The 26,357-nt window shown below is 43.8% G+C and overlaps 1 protein-coding gene across 1 annotated transcript; it reads left to right on the top strand.

Annotated features, from left to right (window-relative positions):
- On the top strand, positions 1 to 26,357 carry TGM6 (transglutaminase 6). Its single transcript, XM_069547072.1, has 12 exons — positions 1 to 226; positions 723 to 965; positions 1,758 to 1,876; positions 3,045 to 3,173; positions 4,860 to 5,037; positions 5,563 to 5,701; positions 8,749 to 8,852; positions 8,931 to 9,173; positions 17,631 to 17,972; positions 24,482 to 24,636; positions 24,925 to 25,058; positions 26,204 to 26,357. Exons 1-12 carry the CDS (start codon positions 1 to 3, stop codon positions 26,355 to 26,357), a joined length of 2,166 nt encoding a protein of 721 aa, XP_069403173.1.

Below are 26,357 nucleotides of genomic sequence, written 5' to 3'. Positions count from 1 at the left end.
ATGGGAAATGTTCAAGAGCTGCGTCCCATCTCCCTGTGCTCTCCCTGCCCAGGGCTCAGAGTCACTGAGGTGGACTGGCAGCGGCTGAGCAACGGCACTGCACACCACACCCAGGAGTACCCCGGCCCTGAGCTGGTGGTGCGCAGGGGCCAGAGGTTCACCTTCACACTGGAGCTGAGCAGACCCCTGGAGAGCGAGGAGACCCTCATCTTCACCGTGGAGACAGGTACCTGACTGGTCAGTGCGTCCTGCTGCTAATTTGCAGTCTTAAAGATGGGTCTGGTGAACAGCAGCCTGAACCCTGTGGTCATCAGCCCAGACTTTGCGGAAAACAAGTCCCTAGAGGTGGTTTGAGCTTTCTGGGGTGGTTGGAAGGTGCTGCCAGCAGGCAGTAGGACAGGTGAGATGGCAACTCTGGAAATCTATGCACACCAAGAAGTCCAGGGTCCTGGGAGGGTATGGAAGTTCCTCAAGCACTCTATGGTTTCAGAGAGGCTTGTTACTTCCTCCTTGATCCAGAAAGTGGGCGGGAGTCAGGAGAGCCAAGGTGGACTCCACTCTGCCACTGGCCGGCCTGCGTCTTGGTCAGGTCCTGCCCCACAGCAGTGTCCAGCAGTTCAGGTGCTGAAGGTTGGCCTTCCAGGCCTGTGGCTTTTCCATTTCTCCAGAGCTGAGCTTCCTGGAGCTGGCTGGCTCTCTTGATTCCCTCTCTTCTCTGCCAGGACCCCAGGCTTCTGAGGCCCTCCGCACCAAAGCCGTGTTCCAGACATCAGAGCTGGAGCGGGGTGACACCTGGATGGCAGTGAAGGAGGCTCAGACAGAGAACACCACGACCTTCAGCCTTGCCAGCCCTCCAAATGCCATCATTGGCCGTTACCAGCTGAGTGCCAGGGTTTCCTCTCGCCGCAAACATAGTGACCGGAAGCTGGGCGAGTTTGTTCTCCTTTTCAATCCATGGTGCCCAGGTAGGAGCTCCTGAGGCTGAGGCTGAGGTTTTCCCAGAAACTGTCCTTCAGGAAAGTCTGGGAGGCAGGTTAGGGGACAGGGGAATGAGTGCTAAGGCCTGGCAAGAGCCTGGGGCCCAGGTGGGGGCAGGTCTGGGCAGAGGAAGTTGGTAGCAGACACTCCAAAGCTGCTGTGCCAGAGGGACAGGAATTAGTGTGTGGAGGCCAGGGGGCAAAGATGGGGCCTAATGGCAGGAAAGACCTAAAAGTGGGTAAGTACCAGGCTTTAGCCATCAGACAGCCTTGGTTTAGTCCCAGCTTTGCTAAGTTGCTGCCCTCTGTGAGTCTCAGTTTTCTCATCTGTAATATGTGGATAATAATAGTGTCTACCTATTAGGGTTATGGTGAGAATCCATTAAGCTAATACTTGTAATATGCAAGGTACATCATAAGGGGTACTGGGGTCAGTACTCTTATTAAGGGTTAAGTCAGTAAGCAGTAACTTGAATTACAATTCTTACTAACATTTAATTGGCATTAAGTCAGGTTATCCAAAGACATCAGGACTCCTAAATTCCTTCCATCTGGGCCTGGGGTGGGGTTGGTCCCTGCCTAAGGAAAGACCATCCAGGAGGAATAGGGCCTGGCCAGGGGGCAGCCTGGGAGCCAGCAAGCCCCTCTTGCCCGCTCCTATTCCAGCTGCCTCTAGGCACCATCCTGCACCTGATGCCTGATGTAGCCCCTTCCCCAGGCTGGTGAGGCCAGGGCTCCACCTTCCCATCCCTCACACCAGGCCTGACCACTGCCTTTCAGAGGACGATGTGTTCCTGGACTCAGAGGAAGAGAGACAAGAGTATGTGCTCAACGACAGCGGGATCATCTTCCGGGGTGTGGAGAAGCGCATCCGAGCCCAAGGCTGGAACTTCGGGCAGGTCTCCAGGGGCCCAGACCAAAAAGGGGCTGAGAGGCATGAGAGGAGAAGGAGGGCTGGGGACATGAGAAGTCAGTGCAGGAGCCCTTCCGTGTGTCCTCTTCTTCCCAAGAGGTACAACTAGACCGACTCTTAGACCAAGCCCACTTATCCAGTCTCCACTATTAGTTGTACCAGGGCCCACACTGGGTCCTTGGGAAGGGAAAGTACATTGGGTATACATAAATAACTTAGATCAGGGGCTCTCAGTCTTGTGTGTGGACAGGAAGGACACAGAGGGCTCATTAAAACATACAGGTGGCTGGGATCCATGTGCCTCCCCAACAAGTTGCTGATTCATTAGATCTGAGGTGGCCTGAGAGCTTGAATTCCTAACCAAGTCACCAGGTGCTGCTGCTGCTGGTCTGGAACCACGCTGCAAGAGCCACTGGCTTAGATAAACAGTTATAGTGCAAGGTGCAATGTTGTGAGAGGGGGTGGTGTGGGCAGAATGGTATAGATGGCAGCAGAAAGAATTTAAAAGACTGTCAAGGAAAACCACCTCAGGGAGTACAGAAGACTTCATGATATTGGGGTTGGGTCTCCAAAGTCAGGCAGGATCTGGACAGGCAGAGGAGGAGCAGACAGAGCAGCGGAGGGGAGTCAGGGAGTAGCGGAGATTCTGTGGAGGAGCTCTGTCTGCCTGGGCTCCGGGCAAGTAGAGAACCCTGACTCTCAGGCTGAGGGGCAGGGGTTGAAAGCATTGAAGGTTTGAGACTGGGCAGGGATGACACCCCAGAAGGTCTAATTCCATCTAAGGGGTAACGCCATCTCAACATGCAGGAAAATCAGCCCAGGGTTCCCAGACCTTCCAAATCTTCAAAGACCAGAAATCTTAATTTGTATGTGAAAAATCTCCCAGTTTTTAACTGTTATCAACTAACTCAAGTGTATTTGAAAAAATCATGGGGAAAAAGGTGATTCAGGCTGAGCATATGGTTCCTGGTAACTCTTTGAGGGAGGGTTTTTGAAACTTGGGAGTCCTCTGTGGTGTCCCTGGAGTCCGGGGGCGGGGGGGCAGGAAGTGTAGGCAAGCTCCCTTGCACAACACAAATGACTGGGGGAGGTTGTGAGAGGGTCTGAAGTGTGGGTGTGACTCTGACCTCTAAGAGCAGCCTCTCTGGGGACAGTTTGAGGAGGACATCCTGAACATCTGCCTCTCCATCCTGGACCGAACCCCTAGTTACCAAGACGACCCAGCCACCGACGTGTCCCACCGCCATGACCCCATCTACATCACCAGAGCTGTCAGTGCCATGGTGAGGAGCCCTGCCATCCCTGCACGCACTCTCCTTTGTAGGTCCCCAGGTCAAACCTCAGGAACAAGCCTAAGATTTTTCCTGTCACCTCCTGTTTTAATCCTCTCTTGCTGCATAAACAACCACCCCAAAACTCAGTGGTGTAAAACAGCCATTTACTATGCTGACAATTTTGCAAATCAGTGATTTGCAGGAATTGGGAACTGGGCAGGGCACTGGGAAGACAGAACATCTCTGTTCCCAGATGCTTCAGCTGGGGTGTCTGAATGCCTGAAGATGTCTGGGATGGTTTGTGGGGACTATATATCTAGGGCCTTGGCTCCAGCAGTCAGTGTTTCCTTGGGTCTCTTCCATGCCATGTCTACTGGAGCTGGAATGCCCAGGGGCTTGCTCACTCTCATGTCTGGCCCCTGGGCTGGGATGGTTGCCTGAGCTGGGGCTGGCCAGTCATCACCCTGTCTCTCCATGTAGTGCCTCCACGTGACCAGGTTGAGCTTCCTCATAGCATGGCAGTCTCAGGGTAATCAGACAAAGCAGCTGGTGCCTCCCCAAGCAATTATTCTAAAAAGAAGAAGTAGAAGCTGCCAGTCTCATAAAGCCTAGGCCTGGGAACAGGCGCAGCATCACTTCCACCATGGTCCTTGGTCAAAGCAGTCACAGGCCAGCCCAGATTTGGGGAGAGGGTACATGGAACCACCTTGCTGTGGGAATAGTGCCATCTTTAATCTGTTACAGGCCAGTGCTTCCTTCTCAGAAGGTAGCCACAGGGCCTACTAACTCTCTCTATAGCAAGTAGCTGTTAAAGTCAGTGCCTGGGTATCTGTGATTCCAAAAACAGATAAAACTGATTTTTTCATATTTGATATTCTCAGTTCCTCAAGATTTCAGAGAGATGTCAGAGCACAGAGAATCAAAAGCAGTGACCAATCCCAAACAGTAGAGCATTACAAGCCTGTGGGATTTGACAGGCTCCCAAGTCAAAGGACTGAACTCGTAGGTCACCTCTTTGTAACTTTCTGTGCAGTTTGAGCAAGTTCCCTAACCTCTATGCATCTCAGTTTACTCATCTGAAAAAAAGGAAGATAATAGAATGTACATCGTAGGTTTAAAAGATTAATATAGTGTGTACTAAGCCTTTAGAACAGGGTCTGGTACCTAGTGAACATTTGGCTCAGCAGTAAAGAATCTTCCTGCAGTGCAAGAGATGTGTGCAGGAGATGCGAGTTTGATCCCTGGGTCAGGAAGATCCGTTGGAGAAGAAAATGGCAACCCACACCAGTGTTCTTGCCAGGAAAATCCCATGGATAGAGGAGCCTGACAGACTACAATCCCCAGGATTGCAAAAGAGTCAGACATGACTTAGTGACTAAAAACCACAACAACGAAGTGTCTCTATAACTATTACCACCAACAGTCCCCAAAAACAGATCACTTAAAACAAGAAATGCTCAAAAACTGTATTTGATTTTCAACAATAGAACATCCCGAAGGAAGGTAATTGAAAATGATAAATGGCACCAAAAGGTAAGTATTTTAAGACAGCAGATGGTCCCAATTTTCAGACAGTTTAAAAGGAAGGAGTAGCCCCAAATAAGGGGGTGGCCCAAAGTTGGAGATTTTACGATGGTGACGTTCCTGAAGGGGAAAGCTCTGCCAGAGGGTGGACTTGTGGCCTCCTCTGTCCAGGTGAACAGCAACAACGACCGGGGCGTGGTACAAGGCCAGTGGCGGGGCAAGTACGGCGGCGGCACCAGCCCTCTGCACTGGAGTGGCAGCGTGACCATTCTGCACAAGTGGTTCAAGGGCAGGTTCAAGCCAGTCAGATACGGCCAGTGCTGGGTCTTCGCTGGAGTCATGTGCACAGGTACCCCAAGAAAGAAGATCCCCAACCCCTGATCAACTCAACTGCATTTGGTTGCATGTATTTTCACAAGAATCCCTCCCCCACATCAAAAAATCTTTATTAGTGATGGGGAACTAGAAGACAGGTTAATGAAGAGAGAAACCAGATCCCTCATTTATGCGACTCTTGATCTTTGAGGAATCTCAGGCTCACTGAGTGCCTTTGAGAGAGTCTTGTGGTCCTGGGCCCCCAGTCCTCATAGGCTGTTACGGCTATTATAGGGTTATTATACAGCTTCCAAGGTCCTCTCAGTTTCAGAGCCCATCTATTCAAATGGGGGTGGCAGGGTGACTCTCGAAGTGCCCTGAGAGAATGTCCAGGAGATGGAGGTGTTTCTGAGCCTGGAGACAGGGGTCAGCCCTGGGAGAGACAGGGAGGGGGCTGTGGCCAGACGAGAGGCAGGCCGCCTGCTGGGGGACCAGACCCCCCATCCCGGAGGCTGGGTCCCGGCCTGTCCTGGAGCCTCGTGAGCACCCTGTTCTTCAGTCCTCAGGTGTTTGGGAATCGCGACACGGGTTGTGTCCAACTTTAACTCAGCCCATGACACGGACAGGAACCTGAGTGTGGACAAGTACGTGGACTCCTTCGGGCGAACGCTGGAAGACCTGACGGAAGACAGCATGTGGTGAGCCCCCGGCTATCGGGTCCCAGGGTCACCCTGTGGCCCACCCAGATCTGCAGCCCAGCTCACTGGGTCTGAGCCAGTTCTGGAAGGGGTGACAGGCACCCTGCAGAGGAGGGGTTGGTCCCCAGCAGGATGACTCCTCTTCTGAGATACAGGGGGCTCTGGACATGTAACTCAGAGGCCAAGAACAGGGCTCAAGGTTGAACGACCTTGTGCCCCCAGCTCTCCACTCTGCAGGACTCTGGGCCATCCCCTGGATTCTGGTGGCGTGACGGCCTCTGCAGGGTCAGCCCCGTAGCCTGCTCCTGCTCTCTGGGCTGCTTCTGCACTGTGCTGTGTGGGAAACAAGCTCCTCTCTCAGCTCAAACAAAACTCTTTGCACAAAGCTTCACAAAATTCATTTTAATTTGATTTTTTAAAGTAGAGGATACATTCAGTGCTTTAATATTCAAAAGGTACCAAATGCGCTACAGTGTTTAAGTCTCCCTCCCCCATTTCAGGCCTCCCCATCCTCCTGGATGCAAGGCTGAAACTACTTTCTTACATGTCTTCAGAGAGAAGCTCTGCAGATATAGGGGCACACATAGGCGCAGTCCCCACGCACCCCCACCTCCCCCTCCTACTTAGTATCAGCAACACAATGTAATACTGTTCATCTTGCTTTACATTTAACAATCCCATATCAGTACATACAAAGTTTCCTTATTTTTATAGTGTTTTAAACTTAATAACACCGTAATCAGTGAGCACAGTCTATGCCATGCCCAGTTCTAAGTGCTGCAGTGCAGGCTTACCTCATTTTATTACTCCTCTTTTTATTGTGCTTCATAGATATCGCATTTTTCTACAAATCAAAGATTTGTGGCAACCCTGTGTCAAGCAAGTCTATCAGCATCATTTTTCCAACAGATTCATTAAGGTATGTAGGTTGTTTTCTTAGACAGAAAGCTATTGCACACTTAATAGATGACAGCATAGCGCAAGCATAACTTTTATACACACTGGGAAACCAAAAATCCTTGTGTAACTCACCTTATTGAACTCTCCTCGTCTCGGTAGTGGTCTGGAACTGAGTCCGCTATGCCTCCAATGCGGACCTGTGTACAGATTCACGTATTCCTCCAAACAACCTTGTGAGCAAGGACGTATTGTCGTCTCTGTTTTGCAGGTGAGAAAACCAGGGCACAGAGAGATCAAGTAACTTGCCTAAGGCCACATAGCTAGTGGGTGGAAGAGAAGTTACAAACCTGGCCTGCTTTTCAATTGGACAGCAAAACCATTGCTTATTTAACCACCTCATGAGGCCAGACCAAACATTTGCCTTTACAAACAAGGCTTCCATGAATAACCTTGTACAAATGTCTATTCATACATGTGCAAGTTGCCAAGAAAAACCAACTTTCTAAAGAGCAGGGGACTAGTGAAGAGCATACGGTACAGAAAGAAACACAGCCAGCCTCAGCATGCCTCTTCTTAGGATGTCCTTCAGCTCCCCAGGGGAAGAGTGAAGGACAATCCCCAAGCTAGTTAGTGTCCGGCCTCAGACCATCTCTCTGCCTCTCTTCTCCTCTTTTCTTCTCTTATTTTTGGTTCTTTTCACTCCCTCTCTTTTCAGTAGCACCAAAAACATTTTCATTCTTCTCTTTATTTATGCAGAATGGACAGGCCATTCTTTTGTTATTGGGATCTCTGTCGCCTTGCAGGTTATACATGTTCTCCCTTTTACTTCCAAAGGCTTTTTATAATATTTTTCCAAAGAAGTTTGGAGGCCAGCTGTAAAGACAAAAGACACCAACTCAGGCCAGCCAGGGTTTCTCTCTGCTGCTTCCTGCCGTGTGATCTTGTGCAAATGGTGTCACTTTTCCTAGCCTCATATTCTCATCTTTAACATAGGAAACTTAAAGCTTAAAGTCCCTACCAAGGCCTACAGAACTCTGCATAATCTGAAACCTACCTGCCCTAGTGCTTGACATAGCCCAAAGACACATACTTTCTGTTCCTTGAATACACTAAGTTTTTTCTTGTCTCAAGAGCCTTTGCACATGCTGTTCCTTCCTCCTAGACCACTGTTCCCTTCACTCATCCTATGACTCATTCTTTCTACTCTAAGTCCCATCTTAGATGTCATTTACTTAGAGAAGCTCTCCAGAAGTTATTCTCTATCTCAAGCTCCTCTCTTTCCTCACAGCATTTATTGTTACTTTATTGTTTTATTAATTATCTGATTACTTAATTTTTCCTGTATTCCTATCTGTCTCCTTCCTTAGAATGTATGCTGCATGAGAACAAGGATCTTCTGTCTTATTGGCTGTTGCATTTTTGGACCTTGAACAACAGGATATAGATATAGGTGATCTAGATATAGATATAGGTATAGGTATAGATATAGACATATATATGTATACATAAAGGCAGGCCTTGAAGCTATTGCCAGTTAGGTTTCAGACCACTTCAATAAGGTGAATATCACAATAAAATGAGTCACATCAATTTTTTAATACAAAAGAGCATATAAAAGTTATGTTTACACTATAGTCTAATAAGTGTGCAATCGCATTATGTCTAAAAAACAATATACATACATTATTTTTAAAATACTTATTGCTAGATGCTATCATTTGAGCCTTCAGTGAATTGTACTAGTAACAACAAATATTACAGATCACTATAAAAAATATAATAATGAAAAAGTTTGAAATAGTGCAGAAATTACCAAAATGTGACACAAAGAGACACGAAGTGAGCAAATGCTACTGGGAAAACAGGTGAGACAGGCATGAGGAAGGGTTGCCATAAACACTCAATTTATTTCAAGAAAAACAAACACAGTTATCTATAAAGCGGGATAAAGTGAATGAAGCAGGATAAAACAAGGTCTGCCTGTACCTGTGTGGATGATATGTATTCATCAATACAGCTGAATGACGGTTCACAAGCTCAACCACAGAGTAGGGCCCAGGGTCTGGCTGGCAACAGGCACTTGCTCTCTCTGGGGAACCTCTCTTGCTCACCAGAGGCCACCCTGCCCCTTCCTCTCTCTGCGGCAGGAATTTCCATGTCTGGAATGAGAGCTGGTTTGCCCGGCGGGACCTGGGCCCCTCTTACAATGGTTGGCAGGTTCTGGATGCCACCCCCCAAGAGGAGAGCGAAGGTACGGGCTCAGCCGGGTGGGTCCCAGACTCTCGCTTTCTGACTCCTGGAGATGCTCACGCCCTCCCGTCCTGTGCAGGCGTGTTCCGGTGTGGCCCAGCCTCAGTCACCGCCATCCGCGAGGGCGACGTGCATCTGGCCCATGATGGTCCTTTCGTGTTTGCGGAGGTCAACGCAGACTACATCACCTGGCTCTGGAATGAGGATGAGAGCCGGGAGCGTGTGTACTCAGACACGAAGAAGATCGGGCGGTGCATCAGCACCAAGGCGGTGGGCAGCGACTCCCGCGTGGACATCACCAGCCTCTACAAGTATCCAGAAGGTAAGGGCATATAGTGGCCTCCATCAGCCTCCCCAGTGACCAGGCTGCTGCAGATGGGCAACATGGCCAGGCCCTTTCTCATAAGATGTGTTGGTGACAGCCTGGTTAGGCACTGTCTCTATGCTTTGAGCCAAAGGTCTTTAGCTTATATTAACCGCTTCTTTTGTTTACTAAATAGATTTCTCACATCTGACAATATCAATAGCTACATTTCCTTCAACATATATATTGCATGTACTGTGCCAGGTATTCTGACATATGATAATAATAATCACTAATAATAGTGATGAAAGTAACATGTATTATTTATTGAACACTTAGGATACATACCAGTAGGCCCTACCAAATAATAATAATAGTAACTCCTGTTTATCATCTGCCAAGGCCTAAGCCATGGTCACTAATTTAGGGGATCACTGGCTTACTGAAGATTCTGTGCTTGTTGGGGTACAAACACAAAACGCATGTATTTTTTCTGGTCACTGCCTCTAGCTGTAAACTTTAAAAATCACCTTTTCCCACTAAGTAACAGGTTCCTTAATAATGCTGTGATCTGACTGTGCGCTTACCAGCCATTTCTGCCTGTTAAAAGGATGTTGTTTGGGTAATCAAGACTTCAAGTTCAAACTTGAGTCAGAGCTAGCCTCCTCCCCTCCTCTGAGCACAAACTGGGGTGGTGACCCCAGAAGGCTGCTGTATAAGGAGGGGACAGCGTGTGCTCGGGTTGCCTCCAGCCGTCCACTATCTCCCCTCTAGTGTGGTGGTTTGCAGCACTGGATGTACATCGGAGTCCTAGGGTACACTTAGTTATACAGGTTGAACAACAATTACCCTCTGCTCAGGATTCTGTGGGTCAACTACAGACCCACAGAATCCTGGCAGTGTGCCCAGCGGGTGACATCTAAAGCTACAGGGTCTCTTGAGGCTTTACTTAGAACTTGCCTTTGCTACATTCTGTTGATCAAACAATAAACAACCACCCCAGATGGAAGGGACAGGAAGTACACTCTACCTCTTGATGAGAAGAGTTGCAAAGAAAGTATTATGGCCATTTTAACCTACCACAGCAACCCGACTGCACCCAGGCTAACTGAATTGCAGTCTCTAGAGGGTGTGGCCCAGCCATCAGGACTTTTAAAAGCACCCCAGGCGATTCCAATGTGCAGCCAAGTTGGGAACACCAGTCTGTCTTCTAGTGTGTTAGGCCAAGGAGGAGAGGAGAGAAGAAATGCCTTTGACTTCGTGGGCAAGGATTCAAGGCCTGAAGACAGGCAGGTGCTGCTGTCTTACTCACTCCGAAGCTTTGGGAGGACAGGTAGTGGCTCTGTTACGGCCTGCAGTCTCGGGACTCACGCCTGTGCCGGCCCCAGGCACTGCTGATTCCTGAGACACTGGCCCCTCTTGCGGCAGACCCCCTCCCGCTCCACTGGCCATCCCACAGCTTCTCTCGGATGCGTGGTCATTTCTGTCCCCAGATTCTGGAGGGCTGTGGCCTCCAAACTCATCCAGCTGCTGTGTCCCCCTCAGAAGCTGGTGGGGAGAGAGTTCTTGATGGGCTGTGATCCACCTGCCATCTTCCTTCAGTTTTCTCCTCTGTGCTCAGGGAATACACAGCTCAGTAATGAGCTGAATGAAATGAAATGCCACCAGAATGAAATGCCAGCTTCCCCTTCCTTTAGGCACTGCCAGCCTTTACCAGCCAGCTCCTTCTTATTGAAAACACCCCAAACTTTAACATTGACTCTGTCTGTAAACACCTCCCCACACACATATGCACACACATGTACACGTAAACACACACACTAACATATTCCCTCAGTTCCTTCTCTAGAAACATGGCCCTTGATGTTGATGACCTTCTCCTCTTCAGGCCTCTCCTCACTGTCACGGGGTGGGGAGTAGAGGGGTGGTATGTGGCAAGACCTCTTCTAAACTCCTACCTCTCTCATATGTCCCGCAGTTTGATGCCTGGTCTCATCTGCTGGGAGTTTCTAGAACTTAGAATACAAGGTCTTTGGGGCCTTCTGTCCTAAGCATCAGCCATGGCTGATGAGAGAAATCAACATCCTGCTGTGTGATGACAATAACAGCAGTCACCACTGCTGGGTGCCGACTGTGGGCTGGCCATGTTCACATGTTACTTAATGCTTTTATTTAACAAATGTTTACAAAGACGTCCCCACAAGCTTGTAAGGTAGACACTTGTATAACGTTTATTTGACAGAGGGAAAGGCAGAGGTGCAGAGAGGAAAGTGGACTCGGCCAAGGAACACAACGATGCTCTTCCTCTACGCTTGGCTGCACTATCTAATCATAATATAATCTACTGTTGATTGACTGCCCGCTGTGGGGCTGTTGATTTTCCATCTAGGCTAATAATAGTATCTAAATTGTGTTAAGCATCGTGGTAAGCAATGTCCATGACTTGTTTCATTTAATATTCATAAATATCCCATCTTACAGGTAAGCAAGTTGAATCATAGAGAGGTTAAGTAGCTTCTCCAAGTTTCCAAAGCCTAGAAGAGCACTGTGCTAACTAGAGCTTCTGTCTAATCTCAGAGTCTCTGGTCCTCCACTCTGCTAGACTGCTGTCTCTTCCATGAGTACCCACAATGTGCCATGCACTGTGCCAGGTTCTTTTATGTATTCCAGAATATAAAACCCTCCTAAGTATCAGGCATGATTCAGAGGCAAGGGAGAAAGAGAAGAGCCAGAGAACTCACCATCCAGTAAGTGTAAGGACAGTGCAGAGTCATCAGCGCAGTGTAGGGGAGACCTGAAGGCTGGAGAAGCACAGAGAAAGGGTTGCTAATTCAGCCAGGGCGGAGAGTTCATGAAGAGCATCTACAGGGAGCAAGATTTCTCCAGGAGATAAAGGGTTGGGAAGGCATTCTGGGAAGACAGGACCCTCTGCATCCTGACTCCAGATTCACTCTAAGCAGTGCTATTCAAACAAACCACAGGCATCCCATTCCATGGATGAAATGCTAAGGACTGTCTACTTTCTCCATTCACTGAAGCATAAAGATTCAGAGCCCCTGGGGCAATGTGCTTTGTCCCTACCCCTGAGTCAGCCTGGATGCTGAGCAAAGAAGAACCAGCTTTCCAAGCAAAGGAAACTGTATTTACAGAGAACGCACTGGCTGTCCTCAGATTCAGGGGGGCTTTCTGCAACAGGCTGTAGAGTAGAGAGGAGGAAAGCAGTTTCCCCACACTGATCTTTAGTCAGAGGCTCTAAGCACAGAGGCAAGATCTCAGTTAGAGGCTGGTGCCAGAGTCTTGCAAGGGAGCCAGATTGGCAGTTCAGCCATCTGCCTCCGAGCTTGCATATTGCTTGCTAGGACTGCCATAACAAATTACTACAAATGTAGCTACTTAAAACATCGGAAAATTATTTTCTCACAGTTGTGGAGGCCAGAAGTACAAAACCAAGGTGTTAGCACACTCCCTCCAAAGTCTCTAAGGGAGAGTCCTTCCCTGACCCTTCCAGCTGCTGGCGGTCCCTGCATTTTTTGGCTTGTGGCCGCATCACTCCAGTCTCTGCCTCCATCTTGACTCCTTCTTTCCTCCTATGTGTCTCAAATCACCATCTCCTTTCTCTTACAATGATATCAATCACTGACTTTCGGTCCCACCTTAAATCCAGGATGATCTTATCCCAGGAGTCTTAATTACATCTATAAAGACCCTATTTCCAAATAAGGTTATATTCGCAGGTACCAGGGATTAAGAGTTTGACATTTAGGGGGACACTATTCTGCCCACTGCAGGCTGGGGGAAGGCCCAGCACATGCTGATCAGGCCCTGGCCAGCCAGGCAGGCACAGGACAGTGCCTCCAGTGATTGTGGGGCTGAAGCTCAGAGGCTGATCCATAGCGACCCAGTGACCAGCCCCTAGGGAACTCCCCTTCCACCTTTTCCCTCCCTCTCTGTTACTCTGCTATCTGTTTCTCCACTTCTGGGCTGTGCCCTTCTCCCTCCTTTCCTTCTTGTGTATGTATGGGAAACTACCACACATTTGGTGTCAGAAGAGTTGTGAATAAAACAGTTCACTAGGGGATACTATGAACAACTATATACCAACATATTAGATAACTTTAGATAAAATGGACAAATTTCTCTAAGAATTACCAAAACTGCCTTAGGAAGAATTACAAAATCTGAATAGGTTTATAAATAGAATGCAGTAGTAAATTAAAAATACACACACACACACACACACACACACACACACACAAAGACCAAGCCCACATGTCACCGGTGAATATTCTACCAAACATTAAAAGAAGAATTAATAGCAATTCTTCACAAACTTTTCCTCAAAAAATAGTAGAGGGGGGAACATTTCTCAATTTGTCCTATGAGGTCAGTATTATCCTGATACCAAAACCAGATGATGACATCGCAAGAAAGAAAATTAGAGATCAATATCCCTTATGTGCATAGAAGAAAAATTGTCAACAACATACTAGCAAACTGAATCTAGCAACGTATAAAAAAGATCATATGCCATGAAGAAGGGATTTATTGTAGGAATGCAAGATGGATTTAATATTAAAAACTAATTAATATAATATACCATAACAATAGAACAAAAGACAAAAACCACATGATCATCTCAATAGACGCAGAAAACCCAACTGGAAAGGAAGAAGTAAAACTATCTCTTGCACATGATATAATCTTGTTCACATAATATTCTAAGGAATCCACTAAAAGTTAATAGAGCCAATAAATGATTTCAGCAAAATTGTGGAAAACAAAATCAATTTTAAAAAATTAATAGTATTTCAAGATACTAAAAATGTATAACATGAAATGAAATTAAGAAAACAAGTTCATTTACAATAGTATCCAAAAGAATAAAATATCAATACTTTGGGAATTCCCTGGCAGTTTGTCCGGTGGCTAGGACTTGGTATTTTCACTGGCAGGGCCTAGGTTCAATCTCTGGTTGTGGAACTTAGGGTCTGTGCAAGCCACACAGCATGGCAAAAAAAAGAATAAGATGTTTAAGAATAAATTTAACAAAAGGAGAACAAGACTAGTACACTGAAAACTACAAAGCATTGTTGAAAGAAATTATAAATGGAAAGATTCCCCATTTTCATGGACTGAGAGATTTTTTTTAAGATGGTAATACCCCAGAATTGACCTACAGTCTCCATGAAACCCTTATCAAAGTTCCAGCTGAGTTTTTTTTTTTTTACCAAAATTGACAAGCTGTTTCTAAATTCACTTGGAAATTCAAGAGACCCAGAATAACCAAAACAATCTTAGAAAAGTAGAATAATGGATGGCTCAAACTTCCCAAATTAAAAACTTACTATAAATATGTAATAACCCAGATAGTGTGATACGGTCATGAAAATGGACATACAGATCAATAGAAAAGAATGAGGAATCCAGAAATAAACCCTTATAGTTATGCTCAATTGATTTTGACAGGATGTCAAGGCAATTCCATGAAGGGTGAATAAGAATAGCCTTTTTCAATAGATGGTGTTGGGACCTCTGATTATCCACGTGCACAAGAATAAACCTGGCTTTTTACATCAGACCATACACAAAAATTAACTCAAATGGGTCACTGATCTGTATCAAAGAACTAAAATTATAAGGTTTTAGAAGAAAACAAGAGTTAATCTTTATACGCTTGAGTTTAACAGAGCCTTTTTGGATATGACATCAAGAACACAAATGACAAAAGAAAAAATTGATAAATTAGGCTTCATTAAAACTAAAAATTTGTACTACAAATGGTACCATCAAGGAAAAAGAAAGATAGCCCATGGAACAGAAAATATTTTCAAATCATGTATCCAATAAAGGACTTGTATCCAGAATGTATAAATAATCCTTATAGCTCAATAATAAAAAGATAAATAACCCAATTTTTAAATGGGCAAAGGATTTAAATAGACCTTTCTCTGAAGACAATATACAAATGTCCAAAAAACATGAAAAGATGCTTACCATCTTTAATAATTATGCTTAACATCATTAATAATATTCAAAGCCACAACAACATACCGCTTCACATCCACTAGAACTGCTATAATCAAAAAGACAGGCAGTAAGAGCTGGTGAGGTTGTAGAGGAATCGGAACACTCATACACTGCTGGCGGGAATGTGAAACAGGGCAAACACTTTGGAAAACAATTTGACAGTTGCTCACAGTGTTAACTTAAACACAGAGCACCACACCAGCGAGCAGATGCACTTCAGATATACACCCAAGAGAAATGAGAACAAACACCCACCAAAGTCTTCCACGTGAACATCCGCAGCAACATTATTCAAAACAGCTACAGTGGAAACAACCCTAACCTCAGTGGATAAACACAGTGTGGTCTGTGCGCATAATGCAATGCAATGCTGCTGCTAAGTCGCTTCAGTCATGCCCGACTCTGTGCGACCCCATAGATGGCAGCGCACCAGTCTCCTCCATCCATGGGATTTTCCAGGCAAGAGTACTGGAATGGGGTGCCATTGCCTTCTCCAATAATGCAATATTATTCATCAATAAAAAGGAATGAAGTAGTGACATATAGTATAATATGGATGAACCTTAAAAATGTTGAGTGAAAAAAAAGCCAGTCACGAAGGACCACACATTATATGATTCCCTTTATGTGAAATGCCCAGAATAGGCAAATTAGAAATTAAAATAGCAGTTGCCTAGGGTTGGGGCAGGGCAGGGAGGAATGGGAAGTGACTGCTAATGGTTATAGAGTTTCTTAAGGCTGACAGAAATTGTTATAAATTTAGATGGGTACACAACTCTGTGAATGTATTAAAAAAACATTGGCTTGTGTCCTTTTAAATCTGTACATTGTGTGTTGGCAAATTAACATATATCCAAATAAAGCTGTTTTAAAAAAATCAGGTGGTCAGAGAAGGCCTCCCTGAGAAAGTCACACTAGAATTTTTGGCAGAGAAAGGAAACATTTTCTTAATAAAAATATTTTATAAGTAAGTTATGGAGGAAAGTGAAAACTTCACATAAATTTTAATAATAAAACATGACATGTTAAAGAACCTTTAGGTCCACACGAGTCCCTTCAAGCCCAGGCCACACAGTAGTTGGGTACTTGGGAGAACGTTTGGGAAGGAGCACAGCCCAGAGCTCAAGGAAGAGGAAGCGTCAGAGTTGGTTCTTGAACAGATCAGGGTAGAAAAATGACTGGAGTGGACGTGGAGCCTACATCCTCCAGAAAGGAGAAACATTCCTGAGCACTGTGCTCAGGCCTCGCCTGTGCAACTCTTCTCCCCACTTCATAGACGGGAAACAGAGACTTGGAGGGACTGTAAATGATAATAAAGTTCACAGTCGCCTGGCAGCAAACTGACCTGAGGGTGAGACAGTTTACATGGTGGTCTGAGGGGAAAGGAGTGAGGGGAGAAGGGGGCAGATTCCAGAGACCAGCGAGGATGTTGGGTGGAACTTATTATCGCCTGACCAGTTGTGGGTAGTAAGGTTGAGGGAAGAGTCAAGGACATGTCCAGTTTCTGACTTGTATGCTGGGTAAACAGTGGAGCCATTTGCTGACATGGGAATGCTGCCAGCCAGAAGATGGCATATTTGGTTGGGTTGGAGGCGCCTGTGGGACATCCTGAGGGTGGAAGTGGGCCAGTGGACCAGTCATATATTGGTCTGGAGATCAACAAAGAGAAGAGAGGTCTGTGCTAGCAACGGGGAAAATAGGAGATCAGGGATCCTAAACTCATGTCTTCAGGAGCTTGCAGATGGCACCCCAGTGTGGCAGACCAGCAGCAGGAGAATTATGGGTAGAGACTGTGGAGAACCAGCAAGTATGTTCCCATCCGGAGAAAGCACAGCTTCCTCAGCTAGAGACCATGACTGCCATGTAGAGACTGGGAAGAGGGGGTTATTAAGAACACAGAAATTGGAACCAGACTGCCTGGGTGCAAATTTTAGCTCTCTCAAGTTTTCTTCATTTCCAGTACCTTGGGTTCCTTATCTGTAAAATCGGGATGATAATAGTACCTTCATCCTGGGCCAGGGAGGAAATATATATGTATGTGTGTGTGTATATATATATATATACACATATATATCTCATCTAGAACTACAGTGCCTGGCACATAGCAAGTCTACAAAAGTGTCAGCTACCTTTATTATATGAGACTCACATCCATATGTCATTGGTAGAGAGGGCTACCAATCTCTATTGTTATGTGAAATTTTCTAATCTGAAGTTGGCAACTGATTAAAAATTTATTTAAGTAGTACCAGATCCAAACACAATGCATATGGCTGAGGTCTGCATATGGCTCTTGGGCTGCCAATTTGAGACCGCCGACAGCCATGGTCAATTAAAGTGGGGATGGAGTAGTGGTTGTTTTTAGAGAAGAGGGAAATGAGAAGAGCTAACCCTGGGAGAGGTGGCAGAGAAGAGGGGGCCTGCCTCACGATGTCCCATGCCCTGCAGGGTCCCGGAAGGAGAGGCAGGTGTACAGCAAGGCCATGAAGAAGCTGTTCAGTGTGGAAGCCTCTGCAAGGAGGGCCTGGGTCCGCAGAGGGGGCAGCCGTAGACTCTGGCGTGATGACCTCCTGGAGCCTGCCACCAAGCCCAGCATCACTGGCAAGTTCAAGGTGCTGGAGCCACCCGTGCTGGGCCATGACCTGAAGCTGGCCCTGTGCTTGACCAGCCTTATCTCCCGGGCCCAGCAGGTCCAAGTCAACTTGAGTGGTGCCACCATCCTTTACACCCGCAGGCCAGTGGCAGAGATCCTGCACGAATCCCACACAGTGAAGCTAGGGCCAGAAGAAGGTAAGAACGCCCCAGCTGGATGGGACCTGGTCGGCCCAGCCTCTTTTCCCAGGAGAGAAGGGGATATTTCTGAGCATTTGCAGATGAGAAAACTGAGGTTCAGAGGGACTGAATAATAAGGATAATAATAAAAGTGCACAATCATCTAGTGGCAAACATGTAATGCTCAAGCGTTCCCACTCAGTTTGAATACTTAGCAATGAATAAATACCTGCTGGGAGCACTTCATAACATGTGGAATATGTCTTATGTTACCTTTTTAAAATCCAACAAATTTTGGAGCTCATCTGGCTCCAGTGTTTCTCAAGAGACCAGTAAGAGGTGTTTATTAAGTGCCTACATATGTGAGACCTTGTCCTGAGAATTCTGCAGGCATCAGCCACAACCTGCAACCACCCTGAATCCTCTCCCCTCTCCTCTCGTCCCATATATTCTCTCTGTCTCCCTCTCTCTCTCATACACTTTCTGAACCCCAAGGATTCAATCGAAGAGATTGTTCTCGGAACCACTTTTCCAGTAAGTGAAGCTTGTGTTTTTTGACAAGGTGTGAAAATATGTGAAGGAGGTGTCCCATATTTTTAGCTTTTCTCTCACTTATTTTTCACAAAATCTAAATCACAAAATAACACTTCACAAGGATTTATTAATTAACATACACTTTTTCCTGACTTTTTTTCTTATTAAAAGGAATGCATATCCATTAAAGATTTAGCACAAGGGAAAGATAACCTATGATCCTGCCACCCACCTACAAATTGTTAACATGTTTTCGTTCCAAATTTTTAAAGCTTGTTGCTTTTTGAAAAACAGTTCTAATGATATCACAAACACTCATTAGTGCTCTGCTCTTTTCATATTACATTGTAATTTAAATATTTTTATAAGCTCTTCACTCACATCATTTTAATAGATATATAATCTGTAAATAAATATATGGTGACTTATTTTATTTGTTACCTTCTTTGAGGTAGTTATTATCTATTGCTATTTTTTAATTAATGCATTTATTTTAATTGAAGGCTAATTACTTCACAACATTATAGTGGTTTTTGCCATACATTGACATGAATCAGCCATGAGTGTACTTGTGCCCCCCATCCTGCTATTTTTTTAAAAAGACTAAAGTAAGCACTCTGGTGAAAAAAAATTCCTGTATTCTGGTCTAGATTTTTGGACTGCTTTTTTTCAGAATAGATTCACCAAACTGGAATTGCTAAGCCAAATGGTGTAACTATTAATATATGTAATTTATTAAAAATTTATAATTTTTAAGTTAACAGACTTTTTAAAGGAGTTTTTGTTCCAGAAAAATGCTCAGAAAGTCCCAAGAGTTTCCATATATTCCCTCACGAGCTCCCATCTTCCCGTGTTACTAACATCTTGCAAGAGTGTGGTACATTTGTTACAACTGACTGATACTGGTAGATTATTATTATTAACTAAAGCCCATAGTCTACATTAGGGTTCATTCTGTATTGTACATTCCATGGGTTGTGACAAATGTATGACGTGTATCCAACACTAGAATATGACACAGGATAGTTTCACTGTCCTAAAATTCCCTGCTCTTCATCTATTTACTTCTGCCTCCCTTGCCTCAAATCTCTGGCAACCACTGATCTTTTAACTGTCACCAGTTTTGCTTTTTCCAAATGCCATATCACTGAAATCATATAGTGTGTAGCCATTTCTGATTGGATTCTTTCACTTGGGAATGTATATTTAAGATTCCTCCATGGCTTTTTATAGCTTGACAGCTCATTTCTTGTTATCACTGAATTTCCTTTATATGGATACATCACAGTTGACTGACCCACTCACCTACTGAAGAATATTGATTGCTTCCAAGTTTTGGCAATCATAGATCAAGCTGCTATAAACATCCACGTGCAGGTTTTTGTGTGAAGATAAGTTTTCAGCTAATGTGGGTAAATACTGAGGAGTATGATTGCTAACGGTATGATAAGAATATGTTCAGTTTTCTAAGAAGCTGCCAATGTTATCTTCCAGCGTGGCTGTAAACACTTTGCATTCCCACCATTAATGAATGACAGTTCATGAATGAAGAGCTCCTCATCCTTTCCAGCATTTAGTGTTGTCAGTGTTTTGGATTCTTGCCATTCTAATAGATATGTGGTACTATCTCACTGTTTCAGTTTGAAATTTCACAGTGATGTATGATGTGAGCATCTTTTCTTGTGCATGTATACATCTTTGGTGAGTGGTCTGTATAGATTTTTTGCTCATATTTTAATCATGTTCATTTTCTTATTGTTGAAGTTTGAGTTCTTTGTATATTTTGTATAATAGTCCTTTATCAGATGTGTATTTTGCAGATATTTTCTCCCAGTTTGTGGCTTGTCTTCTCATTTTCTTGACAGTCCTTCCACAGAGCAGGAGTTTTTAGTTTATCAATTTTTTCTTTCATGGATCATGCCTTTGGTGTTGTATCTAAAAAATTAGTCATTATCATCATACCCAAGATTATCTAGGTTTTCTCATTTGTTATTGTCTAGACATGTTATAGTTTCACAGTTTGCATTTAGGCTTAAGATCGATGTTGATTTCATTTTCATAAAGTGTGTAAGGTATGTGTCTAGAATATTTTTTGTAAATGCAGATGTCCATATATTAAAAACACTATCTTTTCTCCATTTTATTTGCATTGCTCCTTTGTCAAAGATCAGTTGGCTATATTTGTGTGGATCTACTTCTGAGCTCTATTTTGTTCCACTGATTTGTCTATTCTTTCATTAATACCACACTGTTTTGATTACTATAGTTTTATACTAAGTCTTGAAGTCAGGTAATGTTGATCCTCTGATGTTCTTCTTTTCCTTCAATATGATGTTGACTATTCTGGGTCTTTTGCCTCTTCACATAAATCAGTTTAGAATCAATTTGTTGAAATACATTAAATAACTTGCTGAGATTCTGATGGGTTTACCTTGTCTGTAGATCAAGTGGGGAAGAACTGACATCTTGATAATATCGAGTCTTCCTATCCATGAACATGGAATATCTCTCCATTAACTAATTTAGTCTTTGATTTCTTTCATCAGTTTTTTTTTGTTTGTTTGTTTGGTTTTCCTCATATATGTATATCTTTGACATATTTTTGTTAGATTAATGCCTGAGTTTTTCATTTTGGTGCTACTAATATAAGTGGCATTTTTAACTTCAAATTCCACTAGTTTATTGCTGGTAATTTTAAAAAGTGATTAAATTTTGCATGTTAACCTTATATCTTGTGTCCTTGCTATAATTAGTATAATTACTTCAAGGAGTTTTTTTGCTGATTCTTTCAGATTTTTTACATAGATGATCATGTCATCTGTGAACAAACACAGTTTCATTTCTTTCTTCCAAATATATATACCTTTTATTTCCTTTTCCTATATTTTTGTCTTAGCTGGGACTTCTAGTCCAGTGTTGAAAAGGAGTGGTGAGAGAGACATCCATGCCTTGTTCCTTCTTAGTAGGAAAGCTTTGAGTTTCTCACTATTACTTATGTTGTTCAATTCAGTTCAGTCGCTCAGTCGTGTCTGACTCTTTGCCATCCCATGAATTGTAGCACACCAGGCCTAGGTTTTTGTAGGGTTTTTTTTTTTTTTTTTGGAGTAATAGTTAATGTAGATGTTCTTTGTCAAGTTGAAAACTTCCTCAACTATTTCTAGTTTTCTGAGAATTTTAGTCATGAAATAGTGCTAGATTTTGTCAAATTCTTCCTCTGCATCTACTGATATGTTCGTGTGACTTTTCTTCTTTAGTCTATTGATGTGATAAGTTACATTGGTTGACTTTGGAATGTTGAGCCAACCTCATATTCCTGTAATAAATCCCACTTGGTCGAGATATATAATTCATTTTATACATTGTTGGATTCAATTTGCTAACATCTTGCTGAGGATTTTGCACCAGTGTTCATGAGAAATATTGGTCTGTAATTTCCTTTTCCTATAATGTCCTTGGTTTTGGTATTAAAGTAATGCTGCCCTCATAGAATGGGTTAGGAAGTATTCCTTCTGCTTCCATTTTCTGGAAGAGTTTGTAGAGAATTGATGGCATTTCTTCCTTAAAAGCTTGGAAGAATTCACCAGTGAACTCATCTGGGCACAATGTTTTCTGTTTTAGAAGGTTATTCACTATTGATTCTTTGATTCACTATTGATTTCTTAAATAAAAATAGACCTGTTCAAGATTGTATATTTCTTCTTCTGTGACTTTTGGCAGATAATGTATTCAAGGAATTGGTACATTTCATCTAGGTTATAAAATCTGTGGGCATATAGGTCTTCATAATATTAATTATCCTTTTAATGTCCATGGGATCTATAGTGATATCACCTCTTTCATTTCTGTTGTTAGTAATTTGTGTCTTCTCTCTTTCTTTTTTCTTATTTAACCTGGCTGGAGACTTATCAGTTTCATTGATTGTTTCTTAAGAAAACAGCTTTTGGTTTTGTTGATTTTCTCTTTTGATTTCTTGCTTTCAATTTTATTGATTTCTGATTAAAATTTTTTCTAAATTTTATTTCTCTTTTTTTTTGCTTACTTTGGATTTAATTTGCTCTTCTTTTTCTAATTTCTTAAGATGGAAATTTTAAGATTTGTTTATTTTAGGTCTTTCTTCTTTTAATATCTGTATTCAGTGCTACAAATTTCTACATAAGCAATGCTTTGCTGCATTCCACAAATTGTTATATTTTCACTTAGTTCAAAATGTTTTTAAATTTTTTGATGTATGTTCCTTAACCTAAGTGTCATTTAGAAGTGTGTGGCTTAATCTCCAAATATTTTGGAGTCATCCAGCTATCTTTCTGTTACTGATATCAAGATTAATTCTATTGTGGTCTGAGAGGATACACTGTATAATTTTTATTCTTTAAAATTTGTTCATGTGTTATTCATAGCCACAGTGTGATCATTCTTGGGGAACATTCAGTATGAACTTGAGAAGGATGCGTATTCTGCTCTTGTTGGATGAAGTAGTCTATAGTTATCAGTTCTATCTAATGGTTGATGGGACTGTTGAGAGCATTTGTTAATGAAAAGAATCTCAGCTTTTATTAGATTGTCAATGGAGTTCATGACCCAGAGAACTTAATGAAGCTCTGTTCTGAATATTGTATGGAACAGTCTTTCTCTTTCCTTCTCCCATGGTCTGAACTAATATCCAAAGCTCTCATGTGCATAAGTGAGAGCATCTGGTGATTCTTTACTCTGGAGCCGTAAAATTTGCACTTCTAATAAGTTCCCTAGAGATGCTGATGCTGCTGGCCCTGGGACCGCACTCTGAGAACCACTCATCTCCTACCATACAAGGAACAAATGATATAACATATATAAAGTATTTCTCACAATTCCTACCACTAAAGAACATTTAATTTATGGTAGTGATCTTCAGTATTGTTGATGTTATTATAAGATGGGGATAATAATACTTGCTCATGCAATTGTTGTGAGGATTAAATGAGATAATCCCTGAATGTGCTTGCAAGTCCCTAGCATACTTTAATCTCTCAGTAAATTTTAGCTTTTAAAATTATTAATTATTATTATTGTTGTTGTAGTAAAGGTTCTCCTGGTAGAATGTGTTAGACTTAGAGAACCTGTTAAGGTAGAACTTTGACTCATGGGTCATTCAAGAAGCATGTATTATACGCAAAGCTCTGAGGAACAGGGAGTTTGAAACATTTATGGATCTTTTCCACAGGGTGAGTATTCAGATGCCTTTGGGGATAGGAAGGAAACAGAAATAAAGGAAGCAGTGGCAATAGAACAGTAGGGGATGGTAGAGCTTAGGCAAACTGTAAAGAATGTGTTGTACCTTAAACAAAAAATATACAGTGATCAGATATATATATACACACACATGCTCAAAAGAAGAGATTACATAAGCAGGGAGTTTGTGGCTTCTGAGAAAGAGACAGAAATGGTCAGAACCATAGGCACTCCGAAGGCAGAAGGCACAAGATCATTGGGTAAGTGCATCAGTGAAGGCTTTCCACAGGTGGTGGGCCTGACTGGAACTGGGCCTTAATGGGGAGAGAGGATTTAGTGAAGCTGTAAGGAGTTGGCCTCCTCATTGAGTAGGAAGCTTGAGGGAGGCCTTTGGCCTCCTTCTTCTGTGCACCTGGGACATAGTAGGTGCTCATTGAACAGTGAGTGAATTCCTGATGGATGAATCATTGATGGATTGTGAAATCTCCATTTGAAATGATTGGGGGAATTTTAAACTCATCTCCAGAAGCTCTTAGAGAGACAGGCTGGTGTCACGGTAGCTGACTGGCCTGAATTTGAATCCTACCTTATCCTGGCCCCTTGATGCACTTGCTATGTGACACTAGACAAGAAATTACCCTCTCTGAGCCTTAGGTTTCTTAATCTGTGAACTGATGATAACAATGACTGTCTCACATTGGTTGCAAGGTTCATAGAGTTCCTCTTCTGGGTTCTTTGAAAAAGAACACTGGACTCCCAACTCCCACCTCTGCTTTCCCTTCCAGAGAAAAAGATCCCAATTGCAATATCTTATTCTCAATACAAGGAAGGCCTGACAGAGGACAAGAAGATCCTCTTGGCTGCCATGTGCCTTGTGACCAAAGGAGAGAAGCTCCTGGTGGAGAAGGACATTACTCTGGAGGACTTCATTACCATCAAGGTGACTACTGTCTGAATCTGACACCTGTTCCTGGCAGGTCCCCTTCAGATCTGAAGGAGGGCATCAGAGGCTGGGGATTTGTGCTTTTAGCTCTAGCTTCGGCTGTCAAGGGTGAGGACAAGAGGTGTGAATGGAGGGGGGTGGATATAATGATAGGTCTCAGTGATGGGGTAGGTAGAAGCAAAGGATAGCCAAGTTTAGCTCCCCACTCCCTGACCCAGCCAGGATCATGGGTTTCCTGGGAGAATGCGGAGGAGGGAGTATGACTTATGGCTATTTTCCCTCTAGGTGCTTGGCCCAGCCGTGGTGGGGGTGGCAGTCGCAGTAGAAGTGATGGTGCTTAACCCTCTCTCGGAGAGAGTGGAAGACTGCATGCTAATGGTGGAGGGCAGTGGCCTTCTCCAGGGACAGCTCAGCATCGAGTAAGTGTCAGCCGGGGGTGGAAGGGCTGCCTTGCGTGTAAAATGGGCCATAAAAACACTGCCAGCAAGGGCAGGAGGGAGAAACCAGCCCACTGCCTAGACATATTAGTCTTTCATTTCTTCATTTATTTATTTAATCATTTAACTTATTCAGTCATGTAACTCATCCACTCGTCCACATTCATATTTTCTCTCATTTACCCATTTATTTATTCATTTACTCCTCTTACTCATTTACTCTCTCCACTCACTCGTTCACTCTTCTATTCATGTCTTCACTCATTCATTCATTTATCTGCTCAACTCAGTTCTCACTGGTTCATTCATCCATATCATTTCTTTAATGTGCTCCCTTATTTACCTATTCATTCACACTCATTCATTCATTTATACATTCATTCACTCATTCACACATATTTGAATTATCCATGTACTCACTTATTTGCTTATTCATTCTCAGCCATTCATTCATTCATTTGCTCAGTCACACTCATATGGTCTTGTACCCTGACTCATGTGTCAACTGCTGGAAACACCAAGATGAACAGATGGAGTTCTGCCTGGAGAAGGACTCTAGCAACATATGGCCCTTCAAATGAAGACAGTGTGATTTGTGCAAAAGGATGGATTCCCCAAAATCTAGGGGCTCAGAGGCAGCCGTTGAGTGGGAGTGGGGTGGGACCAGGGGAAAGCCCCAGTGGAACTGATGTTTAAACTGGGCTTTAAATGATGGGTTGGGGAGCTTTTCAGGTATCAAGAAGGGTGGAGACCTTCCCAGTCAAAGGTCTCTATGGCTGGTATTGTCAAGGAAAGTCTCCTGGAAGAAGAAAAAGTTAATCTGGGCCTTGGATGTAATTGGGAAGGGAAGGGCACCCTAGGGAGGAGGAACAATCCATCCAAAAGCCTAGAGGAGGGTAAATGTAAGGTATGTTCAGGGCACAGGGAGGAGACTAGCCTGACTGGTTGAAATAAGTGAGAAGCAGTGGAAGGGACGACTAAGCTGAAAGCATATTGAAAGGCTTGATCGTCAAGCCACAAAGTATGACCTTGATCCTGAGGGCTCTGGAGTGCCATGGACCGGCAGACCAAGGCTCAGGAAGGAGGCATGACTGATGGCCTGTCTTTTTTCCATCTTCTTTCCCCAGTGTGCCCAGCCTGGAGCCCGAAGAGAAGGCCTCGGTCCAATTCAAGATCACTCCTTTCAAGAGCGGCCCACGGCAGCTGCAGGTAGACTTCGTCAGCCCCCACTTCCCGGACATCAAGGGCTTTGTGATCATCCACGTGGCCACGGCTAAATGA

This window comes from Ovis canadensis, chromosome 13 (assembly GCF_042477335.2).
Source record: "Ovis canadensis isolate MfBH-ARS-UI-01 breed Bighorn chromosome 13, ARS-UI_OviCan_v2, whole genome shotgun sequence".
Classification (NCBI taxonomy): Eukaryota; Metazoa; Chordata; class Mammalia; order Artiodactyla; family Bovidae; genus Ovis; species Ovis canadensis.
Note: the sequence above shows the minus strand (reverse complement) of the source record. Positions and strands in the feature narration are given on the sequence as shown.